The 26,683-nt window shown below is 38.2% G+C and overlaps 2 protein-coding genes across 4 annotated transcripts in view; one reads left to right on the top strand and one right to left on the bottom strand.

The window, feature by feature from the left end:
- The window catches only part of LOC133521629 (uncharacterized), a 100,416-nt gene that overhangs the window by 65,150 nt on the left and 8,583 nt on the right, over positions 1–26,683 (bottom strand). The window lies entirely within an intron of this gene.
- Positions 11,541–25,655, top strand: LOC133521011 (uncharacterized). The gene is made up of 3 exons (XM_061855733.1): positions 11,541–11,582; positions 12,387–12,617; positions 24,676–25,655. The coding sequence occupies exons 1-3, from the start codon at positions 11,541–11,543 to the stop codon at positions 25,531–25,533; spliced, it is 1,131 nt and encodes a 376-aa protein (XP_061711717.1). The 3' UTR covers positions 25,534–25,655.

Genomic DNA, 26,683 nt, shown 5'->3' on the forward strand with positions numbered 1-26,683 from the left:
GGTATTCAAAATAAAATAAATTAGAGTAGTAAAAATAAATATACTTTTTGTCCAACATAAAAAACGATACCTTTATCTAAATGGGTATTTGAAAGTACCCTCAAGAAAAGCTTTAATAAATTATACTTAGTCATCTTTAAAAAACACATGTAGGTATTTATTTTTCCTCGTATTCGAAATTAAAAGTGGAGTGTTTAACTCGGGTTAAAGGCATCATTCCAGCCTCGGACTATTGGCCTCCATATCCATACTCTTCAGAAATGAGTGCCTTTCATCCCTTAGTTAACAATCTACTATTATTACATAGTTAATGTAAGAACTACTATATTGCAAAGCTCTTGCCATACAGCGTTAATAATTATTTATTTTTTAACACGCATGTTTAGTATTATTTATTTTTAGATTTAGGTTTTAAGTTTTATAGTGTATTCTACAATTTGTATAGTCATGTTACACGCATGTAAATTTCACTTTCATCACCCCCCGTCCAGGATGTGAACTCCGTTCCTCCCGTTCTCTCAAACTCTCGATTCCTTCTCACCGTACTGGTTTTATGTCTAATTCTTTCGCCGTTGAGGCAATCCGTCTCTGGAATTCCCTCCCTCTCTTTATTCGACAAGCTCCAAGCAAACCCGTTTTCAAACGACTACTTCGCAAGCATCTTCTGTCAGAAGAACTAAAATAAGGTTCACCATCATGTATAGGTATGTACATAATTATATGTATTAGTCTATCTTTTATACATTATATAAGTAGTAGTATTTAACTATTTATATATTTTTAATATTATTTGACTTCACGTTTAATTTTATCCTTATTATTTGTTATTATTTCTTCCTGCACCAACATACACAAATGTCTCTGTTTGACCCAATGATTGATTGGCAGAGAATGCCTTTTGGCATTAATGTCACTATCTGTACATTTTTCTTTATGTGTGCAATAAAGTTTAAATAAATAAATAAATTTCATTGTAATATTTTCATTGGTCTTTTAAATTTAAATAATATGCTAATGTCTCAAAAGACAAAATATTGAATGGTAAGTAAGTATGCACCCTCATAAATTTACACTTGGCACTGGATTTCTTTTTTTGTGGCTTCCATATCTAAATCTCTAAATTATTTTGACCTTTTCTTAACCCTTTATAGGGCACAATAAGATATTATAAGGAACAAATCGACCAAGAGCAAGTCGGGCCATGCTCAGTGTAGGGTTCCGTAGTTCCCATTCCGTCAGAATAGGCTAAACGGCGGCTGTTAGTAAGTACCTATAATGTACATTACAAGCATAATAGAGTACCCTCGCAGAACTTTGTCTTTATACTAAGAAAATAAGAGTTTTTAAGTGAGTTATCTCAAAAAGTCTTATTTCCTTATTAAAAAGGTCAATTTACAAAACGGCTGGTTTTCGTTGAAAGTACTTGTTAAGTTTTTGATTCAAGATTTTTTTTCATATTTTTTGAGCTTGAGGTTCATAAGTTAGTAGGGGGAAAACACATTTTTTTTCTTTCGGAGCTATTATTTCCGAAAATATTTATTTGGGGGTCCTAATTCGTTTTTAAAGAAATATCTAACGATACCCCATACCATTGGATAAAGGGGAATAAAGTTTGAACAAAAAAACATTTTACATTACAAATACTCATTTTTTTTTCTTTTTATTTTACCATTCTGTTGACATGCATGATTTTAAATGTATCAATGGCAAATTGCAGCTTTCTAGCACTAACGATCAAAGCAAAGCCGCGGAAGGACGGACAGATTGACAACGCAAAACTAGTAAAAAAATCACGAAATTAGTGTATAGGTTTCATTCTATAAAATGTATGGTAGGTGTTTGTAATATGGGCCTTGTTGACTAAATCAAAATATAAAATAAAATAAATAAATAATAAGGGTTCCTGGTTGACTACGAAGCCCTCAAAAATAGCTGGCAGAAGGTACCTAGCAGCCAGGAGCAGTATCGGTTGTATTTACATTTTTGCAGCATTTTACTGCGAATTATGACCGTGATTATATTGCTCATTGAGTTTCAATTCGTTCTTTTACTGCGCCTTAATCGGAAATCGGAATGTTCTCTGACAATTTAATTATAAAATGGGCCGATTTTTAAGTTGTTGTTTTTAGGATTCCGTAGTTAGGAACCCTTATAGTTTCGCCATGTCCGTCCGTCTGTCCGTCCTCGGCTTTGCTGCAATTTGGCATGAATACATAAATGGGCTTGTGCACAAATCACGCGAGGTTCGATAGGGGGGAGGGGGTCACGAAAAAATCACGACAGATCACGTTGGGGGAGAGGGGGGTATAAGAAAACCTCATGTGTATTTTTCTATGGTAAACGAAACTAAGAAACAATATCTAGCATATACTTTTTCTCGGTTTTGTTAAACATAAATCTTCACTTGGCACTTCAAAATAGCCAGTCTAAACAAGATTTACTCTATACAATACTATTTATCTTAAAATAAGGTCGAATGAAAAAATAAATACATGTGAGGTTATGTGGGGGAGGGGGGGGTTCGCCAAGAACCTCACCAAATATCACCAAGGGGGAGAAAGGTCAAAAAATAGCCGAAAAAAACCTCGCGTGATTTATTTTGTGCACAAGTCCAATCATGCTTGGCGATAGAACCACAAATACCTGTACCCTCCAAAAAATTGTTTACAAATGGAAAATTGATTTTAGAATAAATTGAAAAGTAGAAAAATTACTGTCTTCGGTGAGACGGGTGATTGGGTGGTGAGGCGGTTGTTTGGGTGATAGCATCGTTCGCAGACATTTCTGCTTGTTAAAAATTAATTTGGAAAATTGATTCCTTAAACGACTATAGACCGTGTCATTCACAATGACGCGTGCCTCGACTTCTATTGTCATAGTATTAAAGGTTAGATTTGACAAATCTGCGCGTCATCGTGGATGACACGAACTATATGATGAGCACGGATATTTGTTCCTGAGTCTTGGCTGTTTTCTATGTATTTAAGTATTTATATATTATATATATCGTTGTTGTTGTCGTTGTCATCGTTGTTGCAATCCGGAGGTCGCGGGTTCAAACCCCGGCTCGTACCAATGAGTTTTCAGAACTTATGTACGAAATATCATTTGATATTTACCACTCGCTTTTCGGTGAAGGAAAACATCGTGAGGAAACCGGACTAATCCTAACAAGGCCTAGTTTACCCTCTGGGTTGGAAGGTCAGATGGCAGTCGCTTTCGTAAAAACTAGTGCCTACGCCAAATCTTGGGATTAGTTGTCAAGCGGACCCCAGGCTCCCATGAGCCGTGGCAAAATGCCGGGACAACGCGAGGAAGAAGAGATACATCGTTGTCTGAGTACCCTCAACACAAACCTTTTTGAGCTTACTGTGGGGCTTAGTCAATTTATGTAATTAATGTCATTAGTATATCTTTTATTTTTAGTTTTATTTAATATTAGTTTAATTTTTAAGTAGTTTTATTTTATGGCTAGTTTAGTTTTAATTTTATACCTTGTTGGTAAAACCTTGTGATTAAGGCATTTAATACCTAATATAAGTTTTTATTAACAATTTATTTATTTATAAATTGTGATTTAGAGTAATAAAGGGGTAACAGAGAGGCAGACAGAATCACTTTTGTATTTATATTAGTAGAGATAAACCTTCGAAAACAAAGGCATGATCTACAATCATTATTCATACAAGTAAATACAGTATTAGCTCGCGGAACACCACATAATGTCACGGTCGCCGGCCAGTTTAGCTGACATTTGGTCGTAGGTGTCACTCACGCGCAACCGCGAACTGATTAGGGGTTTTTATGTTCATTTTAATAATAGATTATGTTGATAAAAAAGTGTCATTGACGCCTGCCCTTTGCTTCTAGTTCTTCATACTCTAAATTTACATCAAATTAAATCTAAATGAAGGTGCACGGCGGGTGCTTCCCTCTTTTTGTGAACTTTTCTACGTTAATCGCGACGGAGTTCCACCTAATTTTAACGCGCCGAATTACGTACTACTGCCCAGTTCCGCATGTGGATGTGGCACGGCCTAGGGATAAGAGAAAAATGATGCCGCCGGAGCCGCTTTCAAAATTCTATAATACTCGTGTGACGGGGGAAGACCACAGGGAAATAAATGGCAGCTAATATTGCGGTGAAGTCTGTAGAGTTGGTTCAGAAGAACTTCCTGAGGATCCTGTTTTTAGTAGACCAAGACTTGGGCCACCGCGTGGCGCATGCGCTGGAAATTGATCAGAAAGAACTCATCAAAACCGCCCTAAGCTCTTCGTAGCTAATCCACACCCAAGAATCCTCGATATTCATAAAAATTAATGCCCTGCTCACCATTGAAGCCTTTGCCTGTCGCGCTGGCATTATAGTTTGAAAAGAATATCAAATTATTGTCTTAATATTTCTTTGTCTTAAAAATTTCATGTTGATTATTGTGTGTATGACAAACCTTTTAGCGCCAGACCCTTTATAGGTTCTAAGTACTGTTATTCTATTGTCATTCGTAAAAAATCCCTATTACGTTTTTCTTTCTCAAAATTGTTGGTACCAAAGAGTTCGTACTAACAGCAACAGCAGCTCGCCTACAGTGCTACCAGAAATTCTAGAAATAAAATGGAACTATTTGACAAATCGACTTACTTATCAGTGAATTAATCTCATTTTTGTTAGATTTTTGAACTGAAATTTTATTTTTAAGTTTTTCTGTTTTCAACTAGTATACTGCAGTTATTTATTTCGAAGAAAATAGTCAAACATAATTTCGGAAGATAATCAAACACAATTTAAAGGCTGTTAGGCAAATTTTCTAGTTGTTGGATAGTGCTATATATTTTAAAATCTTTATAAATGATCTGTTACAATGACTATTTGCCTGTTGAAGCTCAGTGGCGTCCTCAATAAATTTCAACAATTTCTTGCCGGCCTGTGATAAACCATTAATCGGCCTTATCTCGTAACACTAAGGTTTGCAAACAGCCAGTAACTGTTTCTGCGACGTAATGTTAGCAGAAGCCGACGTAAAATGCCGTAAGAGTGTCGTAACGTCATTAACAGGCGGCGAACGTAGGGTACACTCGATTGGTCATCTTTATAGCTTTTACCTGCTTTCAATTAAATCAATCGGTCAGCGAGGTGACTCATACCTACGGGTGTCCAGTAAATAATGCACAATGGACAATGTTCTAACCACCGACATGGATTTGCAGGTTAGTAAAAGTTCCGTGGTTGTCGTGATATCTTTCTTAATCTATCATACAGTCTATCTTTACTTGTAAAGGTGCGTTGTATTATAATATTTTAAATACAGTATTAGATATACTCTGGCATACCCATTTTTTTAGTAGAAAAAGGCAGCAAATTAAAAAAAAATGTAGGCGCGAAGGGTTGACCACATCGAAAATTTGAATTTTGCACCTTTTTCTATTTTAAAGTGGGTGTGCCAGAGTATAAACTATTTTTAAGCCCTTATAGGATTTTTCTAAGGAATGCGTGGAATAGTAGATATTACGCTGAAATGAATGAAAATAAATATTCACTTATTCAAGTCTCTGCTACACCATGCAACAAGGAATCATGTTACACATTTCTACCTCAAAATACCTCTACTATTTATTCTAAAAAGTTGGTAGAAAATATTTAATTCAATTCACATTTCCGGTAAGTATGGCGGTACAGGCATAAAGCCGACAGGTCAAACAATTAGTATGCACGCCCATAAAGGGACTCCTTTAGAATCAAACAGTTATATAGTAAAAGAGGTGTAGGTACAAGTTAAAGAAAAATTCAGGCCTCTAATTTGACGGTAGAATAGATATAGATATAGTAGATAAATATTCCTTTTTTTTTATACTACGACGGTGGCAAACAAGCATACGGCCCGCCTGATGGTAAGCAGTCACCGTAGCCTATGGACGCCTGCAACACCAGAGGCATTACATGCGCGTTGCCGACCCTTTAAAAACCTGTACACTCCTTTTTATGCATTATCAAAAGTTAAACGATACACAGCGAATTCACGCATCCTGTAAATAGTTGCCTGAAGTTCAGGAAAAGTCCAGGATCCAGGAACCCTCCCTACAGTATTGCGTCGCCTCTTTTACAAGGAGACTACAACGCTAACCAGGAGTGGACGCAACTATTGACTACTGCGATGGATGGAAGGTTTGGATCGGGGATTTATTATTATATCGCTGTGCCCTATAAATATCGTTGCGGCTGGGTGGAGTCTGTCACTGTGGTACCGAGGAACAGAGTAACCGACATATTTTCCAAGAGTGCCAGATCTACTCGATATACTGGAGGCCCCCCGGTAGACTTGATAAAGCTAAACTACGAAGCTATCAAGTGGATTAATTTCCTTTAGCTAGATTTATGATTTCTCTGTATCTGTATAATATAATGCCATACGATGAAATAAATAACGATTGAACTACCACAAACTGAACAGCGTCGTATATTGTCAAATCGGGTGATTTTTTTATCCGATGGCCACGGAACGCACCTGAGGGCCTACCGCGAACCACATTCGACGTGTTACCTCTCTGTCGCACTTTTAAATTCGTACGTAAGTGTGACAGGGAGGCAACACGTCGAACGTGGTTCGCGGTGGGCCCTCTAACACTGATCGATCGTTGTAGAAATAGTATGTGAGAGGGTGTAATATACCTAGATAGAGCACTCTCTCCGGGTGTTTGACCTGGGAACTGAAGTCCCATAAGAGTCGGTTGTAGGTGTATATTGCAACTAACATTTGGCATTCCGTAAGCGCAATGTAGGAAATTCATATAAGGTTGCACTCTTTCTATAGTAATAGCTCTACTAGCGCCATCTATTAGAAATTCTTGACAGAGTGACAGAGAAAAGGCAACATCGCCAATTCGCAATACATTTGTTTTAACACTTTTAACCAGAGTTCGGGACCGAGCACAGGCACACACTCTTTGCTTAAAATGCACCGTTATCGATGAACCAACACTTCATAACAGTGCATTTTATTGCTCTGCAGCACGTTGCACCGACGAAACGTGTTTCTATTGCCACTTTGTATTTAAATAATAACTGCTTTTCGGCTGAATGAAATTGCAATAAAAAGACGAAGATATAAAAAAGGGCTTTTAATTGTATTTCAAAAAATATTGGTAAAATTTTTGCTGTGAGTACCTACTAAACAAATTACAATTTATAATAAATAAAAGAAGGCTTTCAACATTATTATCACTTCAGTCATCTATTACTACTTACTACCAAAGCGCTATTTGAAAAGATTTGTCCCGGCGAGTTCCTTGCCGGTCCCATATCCACATACCAGTCTTCTCGAGCAGTGGTGTAGAGTGAGAGCCGGCGTAGCTTTATTTGACATTCATAAGCGTCAATGCGCGAATGCGCTTATGAACGTCAACTTTATTGTTTAAATTGCAATCTTTATCTTATCTTTATTGATTGTAATATACAAGGTATAATAATAATAATAATAAACCCCCAGGGCAGCTTGTGGCGAGCTGAATGGGAAGTGACGTCCCTTGGGTCCCATGCCCCCGAGAGTCGGACAGGCCCCTCTCTCCGGCTTGCCTTGATTGGCCGGCTGGAGTGAACACTGAGCAGGGGCCGCAGGACTCTCACCTCTGGCTTGCCTTTACCGGCCGTCCAGAGTGGGGTGTCAGAGCTATATGCTCGCAGGGTGGAAGTGAAATATGCATAAGACGCGAGTTGGCACAGTGGCTGCTGACAGCCACTGGGTAGAAAGCGGCGCACACCTCTCCACACCCTGAGCCGCTCACGCAATGTTGTCCCCTTGTCGCTCTGTGCGAGCGGCCGTTTTCGGGGACCCATATTGTGAGTTGGCGAGTCACCACCTGTCCATTTTTTCGTGTTTTTTTAACATATGATCAGGGCAGGTGCCATAGTCACCTCCATAGCCTCGGTTACCAGTCCACTAGCAACTCAACCCAATAGCCCGGTTTCTTTTTGTACCTTTTTCTTACAATAGTCCTACACTAACCGGGGGTTGTCCTTGGGTGCACTGCTATAGTGTGAACAGGGATAATCGTCGGTTGGTGTCACATTACTTTTAGAGTAAATTGTCTTATTACAAGGGGCCTCTACGTGTTGGCTTCGGCCCCACGCACGCCTTCAAAATGCCCGGGACCCCATGGTCCCGAGAATTTGTAAGAGACATACAAATAATAATAATAATAATAACCGGCCGGCCAGAGTGGAGTCGCAAGAGCGGGACCTATGCTCCAGGTTGGAAGTGTAAAATGTCATAACGCCGGCGGCCTGCTGAACGGATTACCGGGATCTGGCTTCCGCAGACTCACCTCTCGACAACCTCACAGCCGCTCCAAAGTGTTGCCCTATTGTCGCACTGTGCGTGCGGCCGTTGTGGGGCCCACTCAATGAGTTGGCGAGTCACCACCTGTCTTAAACAATTCCGAGACTGATTGTCACGGCAGGTGTCCGTTAGTCTCCTCCCATAGCCCATTATCCAGTCCATCCAACTTTCAAATCAATAGCCTTATGACCTTAGATCCCATCGCAGCACAAAAGTGCTGCACTGCAATAGTCTTTGCACCTGGCGGGGACCATCTCCGGATGTATCATGTTGTGCGCTCGGGGATGGTATCCGCTACGTGTATCCCTTGCTTTTAGATTAATTTGTCTTAAAGGGCCTCTGCGCTGTTGGCTTCGGCCCCACGCATGCCTCCCAAAGGTCCGGGACCCCATGGTCCCGAGATATGGTAAGATAATAATAATAATAATAACCCCCCAAAGGGATCACCTTGCCGTGGTGGGCGGGCTTAAGGGTTGGCGATACTTGAAGTAAGAGATCAAAACATCAAGATCGCACCCCAATTAGGGAGATACAAAAACATTGACAATATCAACTATGTCTACCCTTCCCAAACTAAGATCCCAACTTTCCTATCTCTTCTTCTTTTCCCTCCTTTTCTTTTTCTTATATATAGATATTATGCAGTTACGTTCGAGAAGATTACGTTCAGGGCCGCTGCCCGAGGGCGAACGTCGGGGCGCATCTGGAGCCGTTGCTGGATGCCACAGCATGCGATCCAACGGCGATGTGGAGTTGAGCAGGCGGGCTCCCATCGAACAATCTGTTACAGCCGCAATCGGACCGCTACCCGAGGGCGATCGTCGGGGCGCACCTGGAGCCGCTGCTGGGTGCCACAGCATGCGAACCAGCGGCGATGCGGAGCTGAGCAGGCGGGCTTCCATCGAAGAATTTACTACAGCCGCAAACCGTGGACGTTGTGCTGCTCCCAGCAAGTACAACCTCCGCCCGCGGAGCGGATACAGCTCCGCGACGAATTTTTCAGATGACGACAAATCCCTTTTCTCATCGATACCTTCAACGCGACCTTCATACATGTCTAAGAAAACGTCTACTTTATCTTCCGCTAGCACGCACGACGGTGTTGTACAAGATGTCGTTCCAGACATTGAGCTTGTACCCACCTCGGAAGCTTCCAAAACGCGCAAACGATGGACGAATGAAATGAATACGTTTATAATGCGCACTTACCTATATCTTACTGCACTGGATACTGATACTAAAACATATCTCGAACCTCTTCACCTGAAATTCATTGAGAAATTCCCAAACATGCCAGTTAGTCGACAAAGAGTGGGGGACCAAAGAAGAGCAATAATCCGTAATAAGTTGCTGCCACAAAAAACACTGGATAGGATTTATGACGAAGTAAAGAGAGAATTAAATAGTCTACGAACTAGCGTACAAACTACATACACACCAGGTAATTTAAACGTACAGGATATAAATAACACACAAACACGTTTAAGATGGACGACTGAACAGAACGAATATATTATGCTTTCATATTACAGGATTACTGAACTTGAAACAAACAGAACCTCTTACAGGAAACCGTTACATGAAGCATTCATAAACAATTTCCCTACACTTGCACATCTTAGTGAACAAAGAATAGCCGATCAACGTAGAGTAATAATCAGTAATAAATATTTTAGTGAGACCAGGTTGAATGATTTAAAACAACAGATAGCTAACGAACTTTCAATAAATATCCAGAATACGAACAATCACACAGACATGCCTGTAACAGCAGACTTCAACCAACAACCCGATTCTGAAATGCCATTTTTACAAAGTATACAGTTGAATATTCCTGATGAATCTACCGACAGCACACGCCATCCCCAAAGAGACCTTTTAATCGATGAAACATTTAGACAGACATTACAGTATTTCAAAGATACCGACCCGACATGTAGATCATACATTCCTAAACAAAAAACATCTAAAAAATTAGCAAATATAGTGTACTATCTTAATAACATAACACTTCCGGAACATGTTACCAGCGATACAGATTTCAACACCCTTCAAACTGCAATATACTCTGCAGCTTGGACAGCTGCCAAAGTAAATGGAGCAAAAATATCATTGGAACCCTCAGAGAGCTCTCGATCGCGCCCTGCAAATAAAGACAGAAGACCGCAATGGCAAAAACGACTAGAGAGAAGACTATATGATATTCGAGCGAAAATAGGCAGAATAACACAATTCATGAATGGCACTAGAAGCAGAAACATCGAAAAACACGTAAATGACATAATGGAACAATACAAAATTCATTCTGTTCATGAAGAACCAAATTCACAACTCACACACACACTAGATACGCTCAAACAAAAACTTGCACTCATATCGGGCAGGCTAAATAGATATAAAACATGTACATTAAGAAAACAGCAGAATAACCAGTTTCATAATAATGAGAAACTATTTTACAGAAATGTTAGACAGGCTACAACAAACACATTAGAAAATATAGGCACTAATATAGTTAGTAGCTCTCCAGACCCGGAAGAGCTAAAAAACTTTTGGGCAGAAATATGGGAGAAACCTGTTCATCATAACGCCGAAGCTGACTGGATAAAAGCTGAAACTGCTAAAACCAATAACTCTACAACAGACATGACTTTTGAATACATCCCCTTAGATACATTTACGAAAGTTATTAGAAACACACATAACTGGAAAGCACCTGGTTCAGACTATATACACAACTACTGGTACAAAAAGTTTACAAACATTCATCCCTATCTACACAGTTACCTCAATAAGTTTACTGACGATCCTACCACAATACCGCCCTACATTACTACAGGAACTACATTTATGATACCAAAAGACCAAAATGACCTTACCAACCCAGCCAAATACAGACCCATTACATGTTTGCAAACAATCTATAAGATTCTGACATCCTGTATTTCTGAACTAATTTACAAACACGTGGATAGCAATAACATCCTGGCTGAACAACAGAAAGGGTGTCGTAAGTTCAGTCAGGGTTGCAAGGAACAACTAACTATAGACGCTGTAATTCTAAGACATGTTAATAAAACCAAATCCGACTTATACTCAATGTATATTGACTACAAAAAAGCATACGATTCCGTTCCTCATTCGTGGCTGATTCAAGTCTTAGAAATATATAAAATACACCCCAAGATAATTAACCTTTTAAAGACAACAATGACAACCTGGACAACACGACTCAAACTCAACTCTCCAACGGTAAGGTTAGAAACAAACCCAATTAGAATACAGAGAGGTATATTCCAAGGTGATGCACTGAGTCCACTGTGGTTCTGCTTAGCTTTAAACCCCCTTTCCAATATATTAAATTCAACTTCTGTCGGGTACCGTTTACATTACACAGACTGCGACAGATATACTGAGAATATAAACCACTTATTTTACATGGATGACATAAAACTTTACGCTGACAATGAGACCGACCTGTACGACCTGACTAGCTTGACAGAACAATTTACGAACGACATTAAAATGGAATTCGGAATAGACAAGTGCAAAATAAACTCTATGAAAGCTGGACAGATATACCAACATAACTACACGCTAGGATCTGGGGAACAAATTGAATCACTTGACGAACAGGATACCTATAAATATTTAGGATACAATCAATCACGCCAAATACAGTATAAAGACACAAAACAAAAACTAAAACAACAGTTCCGACATAGACTTAACACAATCCTGAAATCACATCTTTATGCACGTAATACAATAAAAGCCATAAACACATTTGCTATACCCGTTCTCACATATTCTTTTGGCATAATAAACTGGACTAAATCAGAGCTCAAAGCATTACAACGTACCATTCACACCACAATGACCAGATTTCGAAAACATCACCCAAGGTCATGTGTTCAGAGATTGACGCTACCGAGGAAAGAAGGTGGAAGAGGACTTATCGACATAACAAACTTACACAACAGACAGATAACAACATTAAGACATTATTTTTTTACTAAAGCCGAATGTTCCACACTACACAAAGCAACATTACAGAATGATCGCAAGTTAACGCCACTAAACCTACAAGATAGTACAACGCAAAAAAATGAAAACCTTACAGACGACAAGACAAAAATCGCTGAATGGACTAGGAAGTCTCTCCATGGCAGACATCGTCATGACCTTTGCCAACCTAATGTCGACAAGGAGGCGTCGAACGCGTGGCTGAGGCGTGGCGAACTGTTCCCGGAGACTGAAGGGTTCATGTCGGCGATACAAGACCAGGTAATAGAAACCAGAAACTACCAGAGATACATAACAAAAACCCTGACCAACGACTCATGTAGAAAATGCAATAGCTGCCCGGAAACTATTCAGCATATTACAGGTGCGTGTAAAACAATAGCCCAGACTGACTATAAACACAGACATGACCAAGTGACAAATATTATTCACCAAAAACTCGCTCACCAACATCACTTTATTACTGCTATAGAACCCCACTATAAGTATAGACCTGAAAGTGTACTAGACAACTCTTCAACCAAGCTTTACTTTGATAGAACCATCCTCACCGACCGAACCACCCATCATAACAGGCCCGACATTACGCTCATAGACAAAACTACTAAAACCGGATTCCTCATAGACATAGCCGTCCCTAATACACACAATTTACAAAGCACTATTGCTGAAAAACTAACAAAATATATTGAACTAAAAGACGAGATATCCCGCATATGGCATTTACAGAAAGTAACAATAGTACCGATTGTCCTATCTACAACAGGCGTTATACCAAAACAACTCCACCAATCTTTAAAGACCTTAAAACTCCCGGGGAACACATACAACCTCCTCCAAAAAACAGTCATTCTTAATACATGCAGATTAGTAAGGAAATTTTTGCAAACTGATCAATCAACCGCTGCCTCAACGATACCGACACATGGAACCTCAAATATCCCTACGTCTGCACAACCAGCTACACAACAAACAAATGAAGGTGTACCATAGAGTTACCTGAGATGCACTTGGCTTCGGCCCGTGCATAGCAGTACGCCGGTGAAAACCGAGAAAAAAAAAGATAAAAATAATAATAAAATGTTTATTGAGTTAGCACAAACAAACGTGATTTTGACTGGGCTGGTGCCTCTTTTTAAGCGTACATGACACTTGTGTCAAGAGACACCGCTCTCCCGTAGGTGGTAACAGAATTTTTACATATAGGTAGGTACAATAGCTAGGCTTAAGACAAGGTGCCCGTGAGCATTGCGAGACATTTTAACTAAGCATTCCTTGTAATATTTAGAAACTAAAATGTCATATAAAATTTTCTGGATTAGGTTTTTCGAAATCATTCTTTCGCCATAAGTCGGCACAAAACACATTTTTGACTGCGGTATTGCCACTTTGAGGTCTAGTCTGGACATACCTATTGAATGACATCGAAAAATTGAAAAAATGTTTTCGAGAGGCTACCCCCAAATAAAAAAAAACTTTTTAGTTTATTTTAGGTTATGTTATGTGTTTATCAATAAAAATTACGTTTTATGTAAGTGTTCAAAAAAAGGGAAAAAAAAAAAACAAAAAAAATGTTTTTTTGTCGAATTTCACAAAAGTCCTATAACAGATTTTGCTTCTGTTGCCATCAGGAATGCACCGTTAAAATTTCTCTCGCAATGCTCACGGGCACCTTGTAGAGAAAAAACGTGCTATACCTAGTTTGAAAGTTAAATCAGATGGCACTGTACTGCACCGTATATTTCGTGATAGCCAATAACATTTCAGACAGCGTGATTTACGGTATATGTTATATACTCAGCCCTGCAGACAGCGCCATCACGTATAGCTGTCAAATTCGAAGCACGAAATTGTTTTAGGGCGTCTGCTGGTGCTGGAACACGGAGCGGGCGCCCGCACGCGGCAGGGTGCCGTTGTAGGTAAAATTCGTTACCCGCTCCGTGCAACCGCGCCAACTAGCGGACGCCATTAGACTTTACTCATATAGTACAATCATAGAGGTACAATAAGTATAGAGATTAAATCGTAAAGCCAGCAGATGACCAGACGAGAAGCTCTTATGGAACGTTCAGTAGGAGTAGCAGAGAAAGCGCTATGATTGTTTGTCCTTGTCACAGTTTAATTTTTTTTATTCTACTACTACTACTACTCCGTTGGCTCAGCGACCCAAAATGAGACTTGGCCTCCGACACAAGACAGCGCCACTTTTCTCGGTCCTGTGCGACCTCTCGCCAATTGTCGACTCGAAGCTCGCGCAGATCCGCCTCCACCATGTCGCTCCAGCGATACCTAGGGCGTCCGATAGGACGTCCTCCTGCTAGGCGACCCAGGTACGCTCTTTTTACGTTCCGATCTTCGTCCATTCTCTCAAGGTGGCCCAACCAACAGTAACGGTAGTATTCAGTAAATTTTAGTATGGCTTATGGTGGGCAATAACCCGAACAAATTACGTAGGTTGTTTTTGGTATGTTGTCAGGAATGTTAATACGTGTTTTTAATTTAGCGCATTGCGTATGTCCTGTCCCTTACGGGCGCACGGGAGCATGAGTACAATCAATAATTCTTTGCAGATTCCGTTTATGTCTTCAGTAGTGGTCATTTTTTTTTTATTAGAATAATTTATAGAATCCGGAATCCATATTGATTCAACATCTCCAGCATCTCCTGATGATGCCTCGAAGAGAGGGGAAACAAGTGTCGAGTTTTGTACTTTTAGTGGTGGTCTCTTATATTTCTTTGCGTATTTATTTTTACGGTGGGAGGGTGGGTTAAAATTAAATGCATACAAAATATACGCAATTAAGTATAGAGTTATCACTAAATGACTAGCACGTGTATTTTGCGGATTAGCAAAGTAATTTTTTGTTTTATATTTTATTATAAGAATTCTGATTTAGGTTGAGTAACAGGAAGAAGTACAACTGAGAAGGAGTAAAGTTACATAAGACATGAACAGTGATCTCTATGTACACCTAGCTGTAAAACTGCATGGCCAATTCCATTCATAACGTGTCCGTGCAATTTTAATTAATATAATTATAATATAATTCCGCAATCGTCGAGTTTATCTCATTTAGACTAGATACCACTGCAACTATACTCAAGGCCACGTCTAATTATGTACGTATTATAAAAAAAGGAAAACCGACTTCAAAAATTATCTAACGATAAATTAATGATGGACTTCATTCTTTAAATTCTCGGCATTTCGTTAAACATTTTTTTCCTCGACCGTCGCTATGAAACGTGACAAAGATTCATTCAATATTGATATGAAAGCGATATTGTTATTGACCTCACTGTTTAATTGATCCACTATCGATCAATTCTGGATCAATGGAGTAGGGTAATTTGTTGAATTCGATTGGATGATACCTACTACGTAGAAAATAAATAGAAGGGGTCCGCTTGACATGCCCACGAGGCGTTTGCGGATAGTTACTCGTAATAGGTTATGAATTTGATGTCAATTCAAACAGAAAGGTCACTTTTGATACTGACAGATCACATCCAGACCAGATCAAATGCCTGAAGGACTTCCGGTTTAAGAATTAATCTTGAAACACGGGTAACCACCATATTGGAGTCAACGGCCGTTAGTCCACGTGCTACTTGTAAAGTCCAGCAATCGCTTTACAAGCGCTGATGAAATCACCGTACACTACTGTATCTTGTACAAACCGAACAATTTTAGTAGTAGAAGAAAAAAAAGATAATAAATTCACCGTACACATGTATTAACCGTACAAAGCTCCCAATACCTAACTTGATACTGGCGAAATAGTCCCACTGGACTGAAGCCATTTTTTTTGAAAGATGTGAAGATTGTGAAGTGAAGTGAAATGCCTGAAAGCCTGTTATTACAATCAGAATCAGAATACGTGAAGACTTAAACAATCTTAACAAATAGGTAAATGCCAAAATCAAAACACTAATAAATAGAAATAGTTTTAATCATGTGTCGTAAGATGGCAGTAAATTTACTGTGGCTACAAAATTTTGCCAATCTGTGGTGACTAAGTATGAGTTGTCTTTATGTGCTCGATCTGTAGTTGAAATGATATGTGTTGTAAATCTATAGGATAGCATGCGCACACGCAATAAATAAAGTTAATAAAGGGATCGAGACGCGAGTGCGAGCATTATTTATTATGTTGCAATCGGATAATGTCATCTGCGGGTTTTATCTGACTTCTGTTCACTTGATTAATACTTTAAAACATTTTTATCTTGAAACCGTTTACACCGACGTTTGACAACCGGTTTGGTATAGTGGGTAGTGACCCTGCCTACGAAGCTGATGGTCCCGGGTTCAAATCCTGGTAAGGGCATTTATTCGTGTGATGAGCATGGATATTTGTTCCTGAGTCATGGGTGTTTTCTATGTATATATAAATATTTAAGTATTTATAAATATTTATATATTATATATATCGTTGTCTAAGTACCCTCAACACAAGCCTTATTGAGCTTACTGTGGGACTTAGTCAATTTGTGTAATAATGTCCTATAATATTTATTTATTTATTATTATTATTATTTATTTATTCACAAGCACAGAAGTAAATAGAGAACATAATACATCATCATCAGCGTGTTTGTTGTTGTTGCAACGCAGGGTAGTTTTTACAAACTTTTATTTATCTTGAAATATATGTAAGTTCTTATGTATCTATGGTTGTACGGGTCAAATCTTGCAAGTTAAATTTCATCCACTTCTCGGTTTTCAATGAAGCTGTAATTTTCATGCATATGTAAATTGGGTGACAATGCAATATTATGGTACAGTCAGCGTCAAATACTTTGTAGCAACCAAAGTAGCCAAATAGTTCGGTACACCATATATTTAGTATGGTGTACCGAACTATTTGGCCACTTTGACTGCTACAAAGTATTTGACGCTGACTGTACCATCGAGCTGATCTGATGATGGAGACAGGGGGTAGCCATTGGAACTCTGTGATTTATTTATTTATTGAGAAAACCAACAGCGATACAGCGTTTTTATCTTATGCTAATTTACACAATAATATGGCCAATTACAGGTTTTCCTGTGTAACTTGTATTGTATACAAACATCAAACAGACTATTGTCTAGTAAATAATATAAGTTAATCCAAAGAAGTTACATTCTATGCAGAGATATATATATATACATACACACACATGACAAAACAACGCATCCTATTGTTTCGGGTTGTTAGAATTTTCTCAATGAGTATTAGTTACCTGTGGAAAGAAAAGTACAGTACAGTCAGCGATAAAAGTTTGTATCATAAATGATTTTTTTCGACAAACAACTTATTTTATGAATGTGTCTTAGCCCTTTAATTCGCAATGTAGGTAGGTTGCTAGGTTGTAATATAAACACAACATATTTTTTTTTCCTTCATTATAGATTATTTGCCTTTTTAGGGTTCCGTAGCCAAATGGCATAAAACGGAACCCTTATAGTTTCGCCATGTCCGTCTGTCTGTCTGTCTGTCTGTCTGTCTGTCTGTCTGTCTGTCTGTCTGTCTGTCCGAGGCTTTGCTCCGTGGTCGTTAGTGCTAGAAAGCTGAAATTTGGCATGGATATGTAAATCAATAAAGCCGACAAAGTCGTACAATAAAATCTAAAAATTTAATTTTTTTTAGGGTACCTCCCCTACACGTAAAGTGGGGGTGATTTTTTTTTTTCGCTTCAACCCTAGAGTGTGGGGTATCGTTGGAAAGGTCTTTCAAAACTAATAGGGGTCTTCAACAAACATTTTTTGATAAAGTGAATATATTCGGAGATAATCGCTCCGAAAGAGAAAAAAAATGTGTCCCCCCCCCTCTAACTTTTGAACCATAGGCCCAAAAAATATGAAAAAAATCGTGGAAGTAGAGCTTAAGAAAGACATTAAATGAAAACTATAGCAGACATAATCAGTTTAGCTGTTTTTGAGTTATCGCAAAAAGTTTTCCCTTCATAGTAAAAAGACTTACTTTAATTAGGTACTGATTATGCAAAATTTGCCTATTTGTTTAACTCGGGTGAAAGGTACCGTTTCATCCCTTGGTTAACAATTTACTATACTTTAAGCTCCAGTTTAGCTTATTGTGACGGAAGAGTAACTACGGAACCCTACACTGAGCGTGGCCCGACATGCTCTTGGCCGGTTATTTTTACTAGATATGTATTTTGTTATGAAGACATTAATAACTATAATGTTGCGTTACACCCTCTTAATATCCAACAAACATCATAACACAACACAACACTTTTAGCATTTATTAAATTTATTTACTTATTGTAATATAAAAAGGTTATCACTTAAAGTGCTAAGTATACCACTGATTTATTGACCCTGTCACTTGATCCCATCTCACAACTTCATCATAATAACATTTCTAAATATCATATCAACTGGTCTTTAGTCACCATTTAAAACTTAATTGTGGCTAAGTGGCAAAATTAACATATCGCGATAAAATGTCATAGATAATGCAAGAAAATTAAATATGACAAACAAAAAGTATACAATAAAGTTCGTAAATAATTATACAAGCCATTTCCGCCAGTAGAAAAAAGCGGCAAATTTAAAAAATGTAGGCGCAAAAATTTGAATCTCGCGCCTTTTTCTACTGACACAATTGTTTCGCCAGAAGTGTTTTTTTTAAATATTAATTTATTAAAATTATGATTCCATATTAACTTTCGTAAAACTTAGCGATTATTTCATAATTTATGGTCAGTAAATATATTATGAGTGTTAAAATAATGAAGGTCTCGTATGTTTTTTTTTAATTTGGAAAGAATTTTTTTTATCCTCGAATAAGTTTTGAGAATAACAATGATTGTTTTATTGACCGTGCGAAGCGAAATTGTTCTCATCTAAAGTGTCCATTTATTGGGTTGGTGCTAGTTCAGTGGTGTCACTCACGAATTCGAGCCAATCATGCAGTCTAACTCAACTAGTTACGATTGCGACCGATCGCGCGCGTTTGACGAACTCATCAACCAATCGCGTTGTGGCGTTAGACTGCACGATTGGCTCGAATTCATGTGCGGGATACAGCTGTACTGAGGGCCTACCGCGAAGCACGTTCGACGTGTTGCCTCTCTGTCGCACTTGTAAATTCATACGTAAGTGTGAATACATACCGCCTACCGCGAAAATCGAAGTTCGTCAATTGTGAGCATTTTTCTCTGTCACTCTAATTACGTCTTAGTGAGAGTAAAAGAGAAAGATCTCCGCAATTTGCGAATTTCGATTTTCCCGGTAAGCACCCTGGCCCCATTCTTATTGCCCGTAAAGCCCGTCCTTAGATATATGCCCATGAATTACGTGTACATAGTAAATAATTGACCTTTCCAATTCAATACAGCTTTTAATCGTACAACCGTAAAGAATTTTCATTACAACTCGAAGATACACCCGGTAGCATCATTCCATTTATTTATAATCAATTTTATAAATTTAAAAAAACAGAAATCGACGTGCGAACAAAAATTTACATTGCATTGGAGCCGGCATTAAATTGCAGTAATTGCTCCGTATAAATATTTTCGTTCACATTTTACTTGACAGATCTAGAAACCTATTTGCCAGAGGAATTAAAACCTTACTCTCTAGCTATAAAGAATATTTTAAATTTATTATTAGCTTACAAGAACAGTTTTTTTAAATAACCTGCCCCTATTATAAAGCCCCGTATTCATTGTAAACATTTGTTGAGCAACCTTGTTTAATCAACATGTTGCAGGCAACACTGGGTGTTGCAGAGTTGCTGACTGCGTGTTGCAGTGTTTTCGCTTGTCGATCAAAAACATCAGTTGATCAACTCATGTTGACGTGTGCATACAGTTCTTGCAACTTTTCCAATAAACATGGCGGTAGTTTGGGACAACGACAAAATAATGCAATTAATAGAACTCTTTCAATCGAAAAGTGTGCTATGGGATTCGTCAAAAAAGGAATATAAAGAAGAAACAGAGTCAGCTTTACACAGTTTAGTTAACTATTTAAACGATCAGCTGGGCTAAGATGGTTGGCTCTTTATCATTTGTCACCATGCCTGTCACGTTCTAACAAATATGTAAGCGCGAAAGTGACGGACATAGTGACAAGTGATAAAAATGGAACCGTAATACCGCCGCAGTAGTATGTAAAAACTGCTATGTATTTGTTATTAGTTGATTACTTTAATTAAAATTATTAGACACATGATTTATTTATTTTATAGGAACTTACTTTGACATATGCTGATAATGCACTTATTAGTTCTTGACACACTTGTGGTATGATTTGACTGAATCTCCAGATGCTAGATACCGTAGCGTAATAGCCAGTCTTGTTTCAGATGAAACTGGTTGACGAAAATTTGTCGCTTTTTTTGTTATTGACGGACTAATTAACCCTAGAAGATGTTCAAAATCACTTTTTGACATTCTCATAAAGTTAATAAAGGATCCATCTCCCATTTTAAGATCACTTAATAAATTTTGCCTTTGTAAGAGGTACTTCCGTATCCACCACCTTTTTTTCTTTTTCCGGGGTTTTAGGTTATACGCTAAATACACAAGAGAGCACAACAACACGACTTCTTCAGGCAACATTTTCACGCAGTCTGCGGTGTGGACAGGAGGTCATGCCGTAAACAAAGTTTCCCGCAACTTTGTGCCATTTCATCAAAAAAATTGATCAACTGTTGCTCAACAAATGTTTACAATGAATACGTGGCTTAAGTCGTGACGAGTAACGTGTAGCAGGAAGATGATTCTACAATTAAGTATTAAATTTAAACAATTATAAGGCAAAAAGCTTTTAGTTGTGTTTAATGTATGGTTCAAGTAGGATTTCATTAAGTTCAAACCAATTTTGAAAGTATTATACTTATTTACCTATATGTGAGAACAAGAACTTATATGTTCGATAAACAATTATCTCATTATATTTTGTAACTTATTCCTCGACACTAAAATTCATTATTGTATAATATTTATGTAGGCATCACCAACAGATACACGTTTCTCTCCTAGGCTCAAAGTATATTGGGTGTTGGGTTTTTAACGTAATTTGTACCTAGTTTCTATTAGGGTTCCGTACCCAAAGGGTAAACCGGAACCCTATTACTAAGACTCCGCTGTCCGTCCGTCTGTCTGTCCATCTGTCAAAACAACAGGCACAAACCGTGATAGCTAGACAGTTGAAATTTTCACAGATGATGTATTTCTTTTGCCGCTATAAGAACAAATAGTAAAAAGTACAAATAATAAAATAGTTATTAATTGTTGACTAAGATTGATTATTTTTAAGATTTTTTTAAATTGTAATCATTATTTTATTAAATAATATTGTGTAAATATTAATGACGATCATAATAAATTCATGTAGATTAGTTTAGCATAATTTATAGTGTAATTTTATATTATGAAAATAAATATCTAAATCTAAATGCTGCTCAATATGGATACAATGTTATAACTAGGCTATATAGTGTCTAAACCTAGGTACGAAACCCTAGAAATGCTAAGTTTGTTTATCCCAAAATTCAACTGAACATCGATTTGGTACATGTACACCTATCATGCAAAAGTGCTCAGAGCCCCTAGTGTAAATTTATTCGATAGCGAAACGTGAGGTACGCGTTTGCGTTAAGTGTCATTTTGTATGGGATTTTTAGTTTCCAAAACGTCCCGCTTGGCGCGCTGTTTCTAAATCCCATACTAAATGAGACTTAACGCAAACACGTACGTCACGTCACGAAATCGAAGAAATATACACCAGGGGCTCTGAAGTTGCCAGGGCCAGCGGCAACTATTTAGGTTGAGTTCAGTTTCTGTTGCCCCGATCCTTTTTAAGGATACTGTAATTTCGGTGAGCAGTCGGGTTCGCTAAGTGCGATGCACGAAAAACTAAGTGCAATTCAACTTTATCCAGTATTTTATTCCTTTGCTTATCGTATACCTTCTTTTCTATCAAAACCACAGAGCCTTTAAATAGCCTATTTTATGTCCCACTGCTGGGCAAAGGCCTCCCCTTTCTTCCGCACTCATCACGGTTTGGAGCATGTTTCCGCCATTCGCTGCAAAAGCGTCGAGGTTATCCCGCCATCTCTTTTTTGGTCCCCGACTTAATCTTGGATTAGTCTTAGATTCTACCCTTTCCTGGGTTGGTCAGCTGTCGGATATAAGTACGAAAGTCACAGGAACTCTTAACCTCTATAAACTTAAAAACTTTCTGCCTGTAAACACGAAAAAGATGTTAGTGCAGTCCTTAGTGTTGCCAATCATTGATTATGGTGATGTGTGTATTACCAATGTCACTCAAGAATCACTTAATAAACTAGACCGTCTCCTCAATAATTGCATCAGATTTATATTCGGACTTCGTGAATATGATCGTGTTTCCTTTTACCTTCCTTCTTCTTCCTCGCGTTGTCCCGGCATTTTGCCACGGCTCACAGGAGCCTGGGGTCCGCTTGACAACTAATCCCAAGATTTGGCTTAGGCACTAGTTTTTACGAAAGCGACTGCCATCTGACCTTCCAACCCAGAGGGTAAACTAGGCCATGTTGGGATTAGTCCGGTTTCCTCACGATGTTTTCCATCACCGAAAAGCGACTGGTAAATAACAAATGATATTTCGTACATCAGTTCGGAAAAACTCATTGGTACGAGCCGGGGTTTGAACCCGCGACCTCCGGAAAGCAAGTCGCACGCTCTTACCGCTAGGCCACCAGCGCTGATCGTGTTTCCTTTTACAGTCGGCAACTAAATTGGCTTCCCATACGTCGTCGTAGGTCGTTCCGAATCATTTGTGTTCTGTATTCTATCCTATTTGGGCCTTCTGCTCCTGCATATCTCAAAAGTAAATTCGTATTCAATGCTCCTCGTCTAGGATGCGAGCTGCGTACCTCCCGCATTCTCAAACTGAACGTACCGTCTCACCGCACTGGATTTATGACTAATTCTTTCGCCGTCCAGGCTAGTCGTCTTTGGAATTCACTCCCTCTAAACATCAGACAAGCTCCAAGTTTTCTTTCAAGCGGATGTTACGTAAGCGTTTGCTAAAACAAGAGTTCAAATAATATTCATCAATATTATATTTATAGTATGTATCTGTATGTATATGTATTTATGTGTGTCTTATATTTATAGTATGTATGTATGTTTGTATTTATAGTATGTATGTAGTTTATGAGACTGCTAGTTTAACAGTCCAGACGCGGTTTATTTATTTAGTATAAATTTAATTTTGACACTTGGAGAGACTTTATACCTCCAAATATTATTAGTATTAGTACTCTGACATTGGGGACCTTATTTTCATCTCCAGATTTAATGTATTTTTAACCATAGAGATAATTATTTATTTTAAGATTATTATAATGTAATGTTTACCCAGGTATTGGCTGTTAAATTTATAAATGTTGTTTATAATTTGTTACTATATGAGGTTACTATAATGTTGTACTGACTTGTAAAAGAGCCCTTGAGGCCTACTTGCAGAATAAATTTTTGAATTTTGAATTTTGAATTTGAATTATTTATATGATATATATGTAGTTTATAAGTATATTAGTTTGATTTTCTTTTTAAATCATTGACTTTTTTTCTCTCTCTCTGCACCAATTGTAAGTGTCCCTGTTTGTCCCTATGGTTGACTGGTAGAGAATGCCATTTGGCATTAAATCCGCCATTTGTACATTATTGTATATATTTTGTGCAATTAAGTTTAAATAAAATAAAATAAAGTTGGTCTCTTTCTTGTTCGTAAGTTAAGACCACAATTGCTCAGTCGTAATTTAACACACATTTTTAAAAAAAACCGTCTGGAGACAGAAGACAAACGGTTTTAATATGATCTTAAAATGTCATAATAAATTATACACAGAATAAAATGTGGTCCATGCGCATAATTTTTCACTTGCCCTGCGGCGTTTCACGACTTTCTTGAGTTAATTAGTTTAATTACTGGGTCAGAGAAGACCTTAATGTCTCAATTAATAAATTATAATTGCGTAATTAAATCTTTAATGCTCACTCTTAATCGTAGATGGTAAATTATACGTTAATTGTTCATAAAGTATCCTGATGATGACAAATTGCGGAAACCCTTTAAAAATAGCTGACGCAAAAATTCCTTTTTGGGGTTATATATTTAATTTAACTTAACAGTTTTGAATGATTCACGGTTGGTTTCACTAGACTTAAATCGACCGGGATATAAACTGTGATTACCTTTTATATTGTTTTTATTCAGCTCCCGATATTATGTAACTGCGTCGAAATAACCACGGTTTATATCCCGGTGGATTTAAGTGTAATTTAACTTACTTATATATTTCAGTATTGGTACCTTAACCAGAGCAATGGCGTCAGATGGGCTGGTAGGTTTTCTCAGTCGTACAGGTTGGAGTGTGGGGTGAGGCAGGGGGGTATAACCTCCCCCAAGCTATTCAACCTGTACGTTAATGACCTGATCGGGGGGTTGAGCAGCGCTCCAGTAGGATGCAGAGTTGATGATGTTAGTATCAACAACATCAGCTATGCAGATGATATGGTGCTGCTCAGTCCAACAGTCAGGGCATTGAGAAAACTACTCAGCATATGTGAAGAATACGTAAGTAAATATGGCTTACTATATAACGCTAAGAAAAGCGAATATATGGTATTTAAGGCCGTCGGGGGCAAGCTACCGGAAAATGTACCTGCCATAAAACTTAATAATAATGAGCTCAAGCGCGTGTATACATTTAAGTATCTTGGACACTATGTCACCGACGACCTTAAAGACCAATTAGATATAGAACGGGAGCGCACGGCACTGGCGGTACGATGCAACATGCTAATAAGGAGGTTTGCACGGTGTAGCCAACAGGTAAAAATAACTTTATTTAAAGCCTATTGTCAAGTTTTCTACACGTGCAGCCTCTGGACTAGTTTTACGCAGAAGACCATCAGTTCCCTGCGCGTCCAATATAATAATGGTTTCAGGATGTTGTTGGGGCTGCCCCGCTTCTGCAGCGCATCGGGCATGTTTGCACAAGCTCGCACAGATGATTACTATGCCATAATAAGAAAGAGGATTGCCTCGTTGCTCTGCAGAGTGCGGGCCAGCTCCAACCCCATCCTGGCTACGGTAGCGGGCCGATACGACTCACCTGTTGTGCGACATTTTGAGGGTATCATGACCGCTACCAGGTGATTGTTTGTTATTGTTTGTTATTAATTGTTGCTGTACTTTCCGCTTTTCTTTTTGTCTTTTTATATTTGTTGTACTAACACTTAGTTTTAAACCTTAAATGTTACTAACCATTATGGACCATTGTTGTCTTATGAAATAAATAAATTAAATTATATATTTTTTTTATCATAGGAGCCCTAGCATTTTGGAAGAAATAGTTAATTAAGTACCACTCAGTACTATTGAGGTTAAATAAATCATATATTTTTTAAAAACGGGGTCTAATGTTAAAAATGCAAAATTAACTCCGTATGGTACCTACTTCCTCACGCCTAAACCACTAAACCGATTTAGATAAAATTTGGTATTCAGATTTACCCAAAGGGTAAAACGGGACCCTATTATTAAGACTCCGCTGTCCGTCCGTCTGTCTGTCTATCTGTCAGTCTGTAACCAGGCTGTATCTCATGAACCTTGATAGCTAGACAGTTGAAACTTTCACAGGTGATGTTTCTGTTGGCACTACAACAACAAATACTAAAAAAGTACGGAACCCTCGGTGGGCGAGTCCGACTCGCACTTGTCCAGTATTTTTTCCATTATCAGCATCATTTCACCACGAAGTCGCGGGCAAAAGCTATACGTCGATTTTTTGCATCAATAAGAAAGTAAGCGATCTTGATGTGTTTTTAGGGTTCCGTAGCCATAGATTCGTCATGTCCGTCTGTCTGTCCGATTATGTCACAGCCACTTTTTTCCGAAACTATAAGAGCTATACTGTTCAAACTTGGTAAGTAGATGTATTCTATGAACCGCATTAAGATTATTACATAAAAATAGAAAAAAAAAACAATAAATTTTGGGGGTTCCCCATACTTAGAACTGAAACTCAAAAAATCTTTTTCATCGAACCCATACGTGTGGAGTATCTATGGATAGGTCTTCAAAAATGATATTGAGGTTTCTAATATAATTTTTTCTAAACTGAATAGTTTACGCGAGAGACACTTTCAAAGTGGTAAAATGTACCCTTCATGGGCGAGTCCGACTCGCACTTGGCCGCTTTTTTATTGATAAACATTAAAAAATAAGTCACCGCAAATATGTAACAATTACAAATTATATACGTACATTTATAATCTTTTGCTTTCAAAAGTAATCGCTACTAATT

The sequence above is a fragment of the Cydia pomonella genome, chromosome 9 (genome assembly GCF_033807575.1).
Source record: "Cydia pomonella isolate Wapato2018A chromosome 9, ilCydPomo1, whole genome shotgun sequence".
Classification (NCBI taxonomy): Eukaryota; Metazoa; Arthropoda; class Insecta; order Lepidoptera; family Tortricidae; genus Cydia; species Cydia pomonella.

Bases quoted from the DNA above. Each gene is read 5' to 3' on its own strand.
- LOC133521011 (XM_061855733.1), top strand. From the start codon at position 11,541: ATGACAACCTGGACAACACGACTCAAACTCAACTCTCCAACG. The intron at 11,583-12,386 runs GTAAGGTTAGAA...GCAACATTACAG, and splicing joins TCAAACTCAACTCTCCAACG to AATGATCGCAAGTTAACGCC. The intron at 12,618-24,675 runs GTAATAGAAACC...TATATATTTCAG, and splicing joins TGTCGGCGATACAAGACCAG to TATTGGTACCTTAACCAGAG.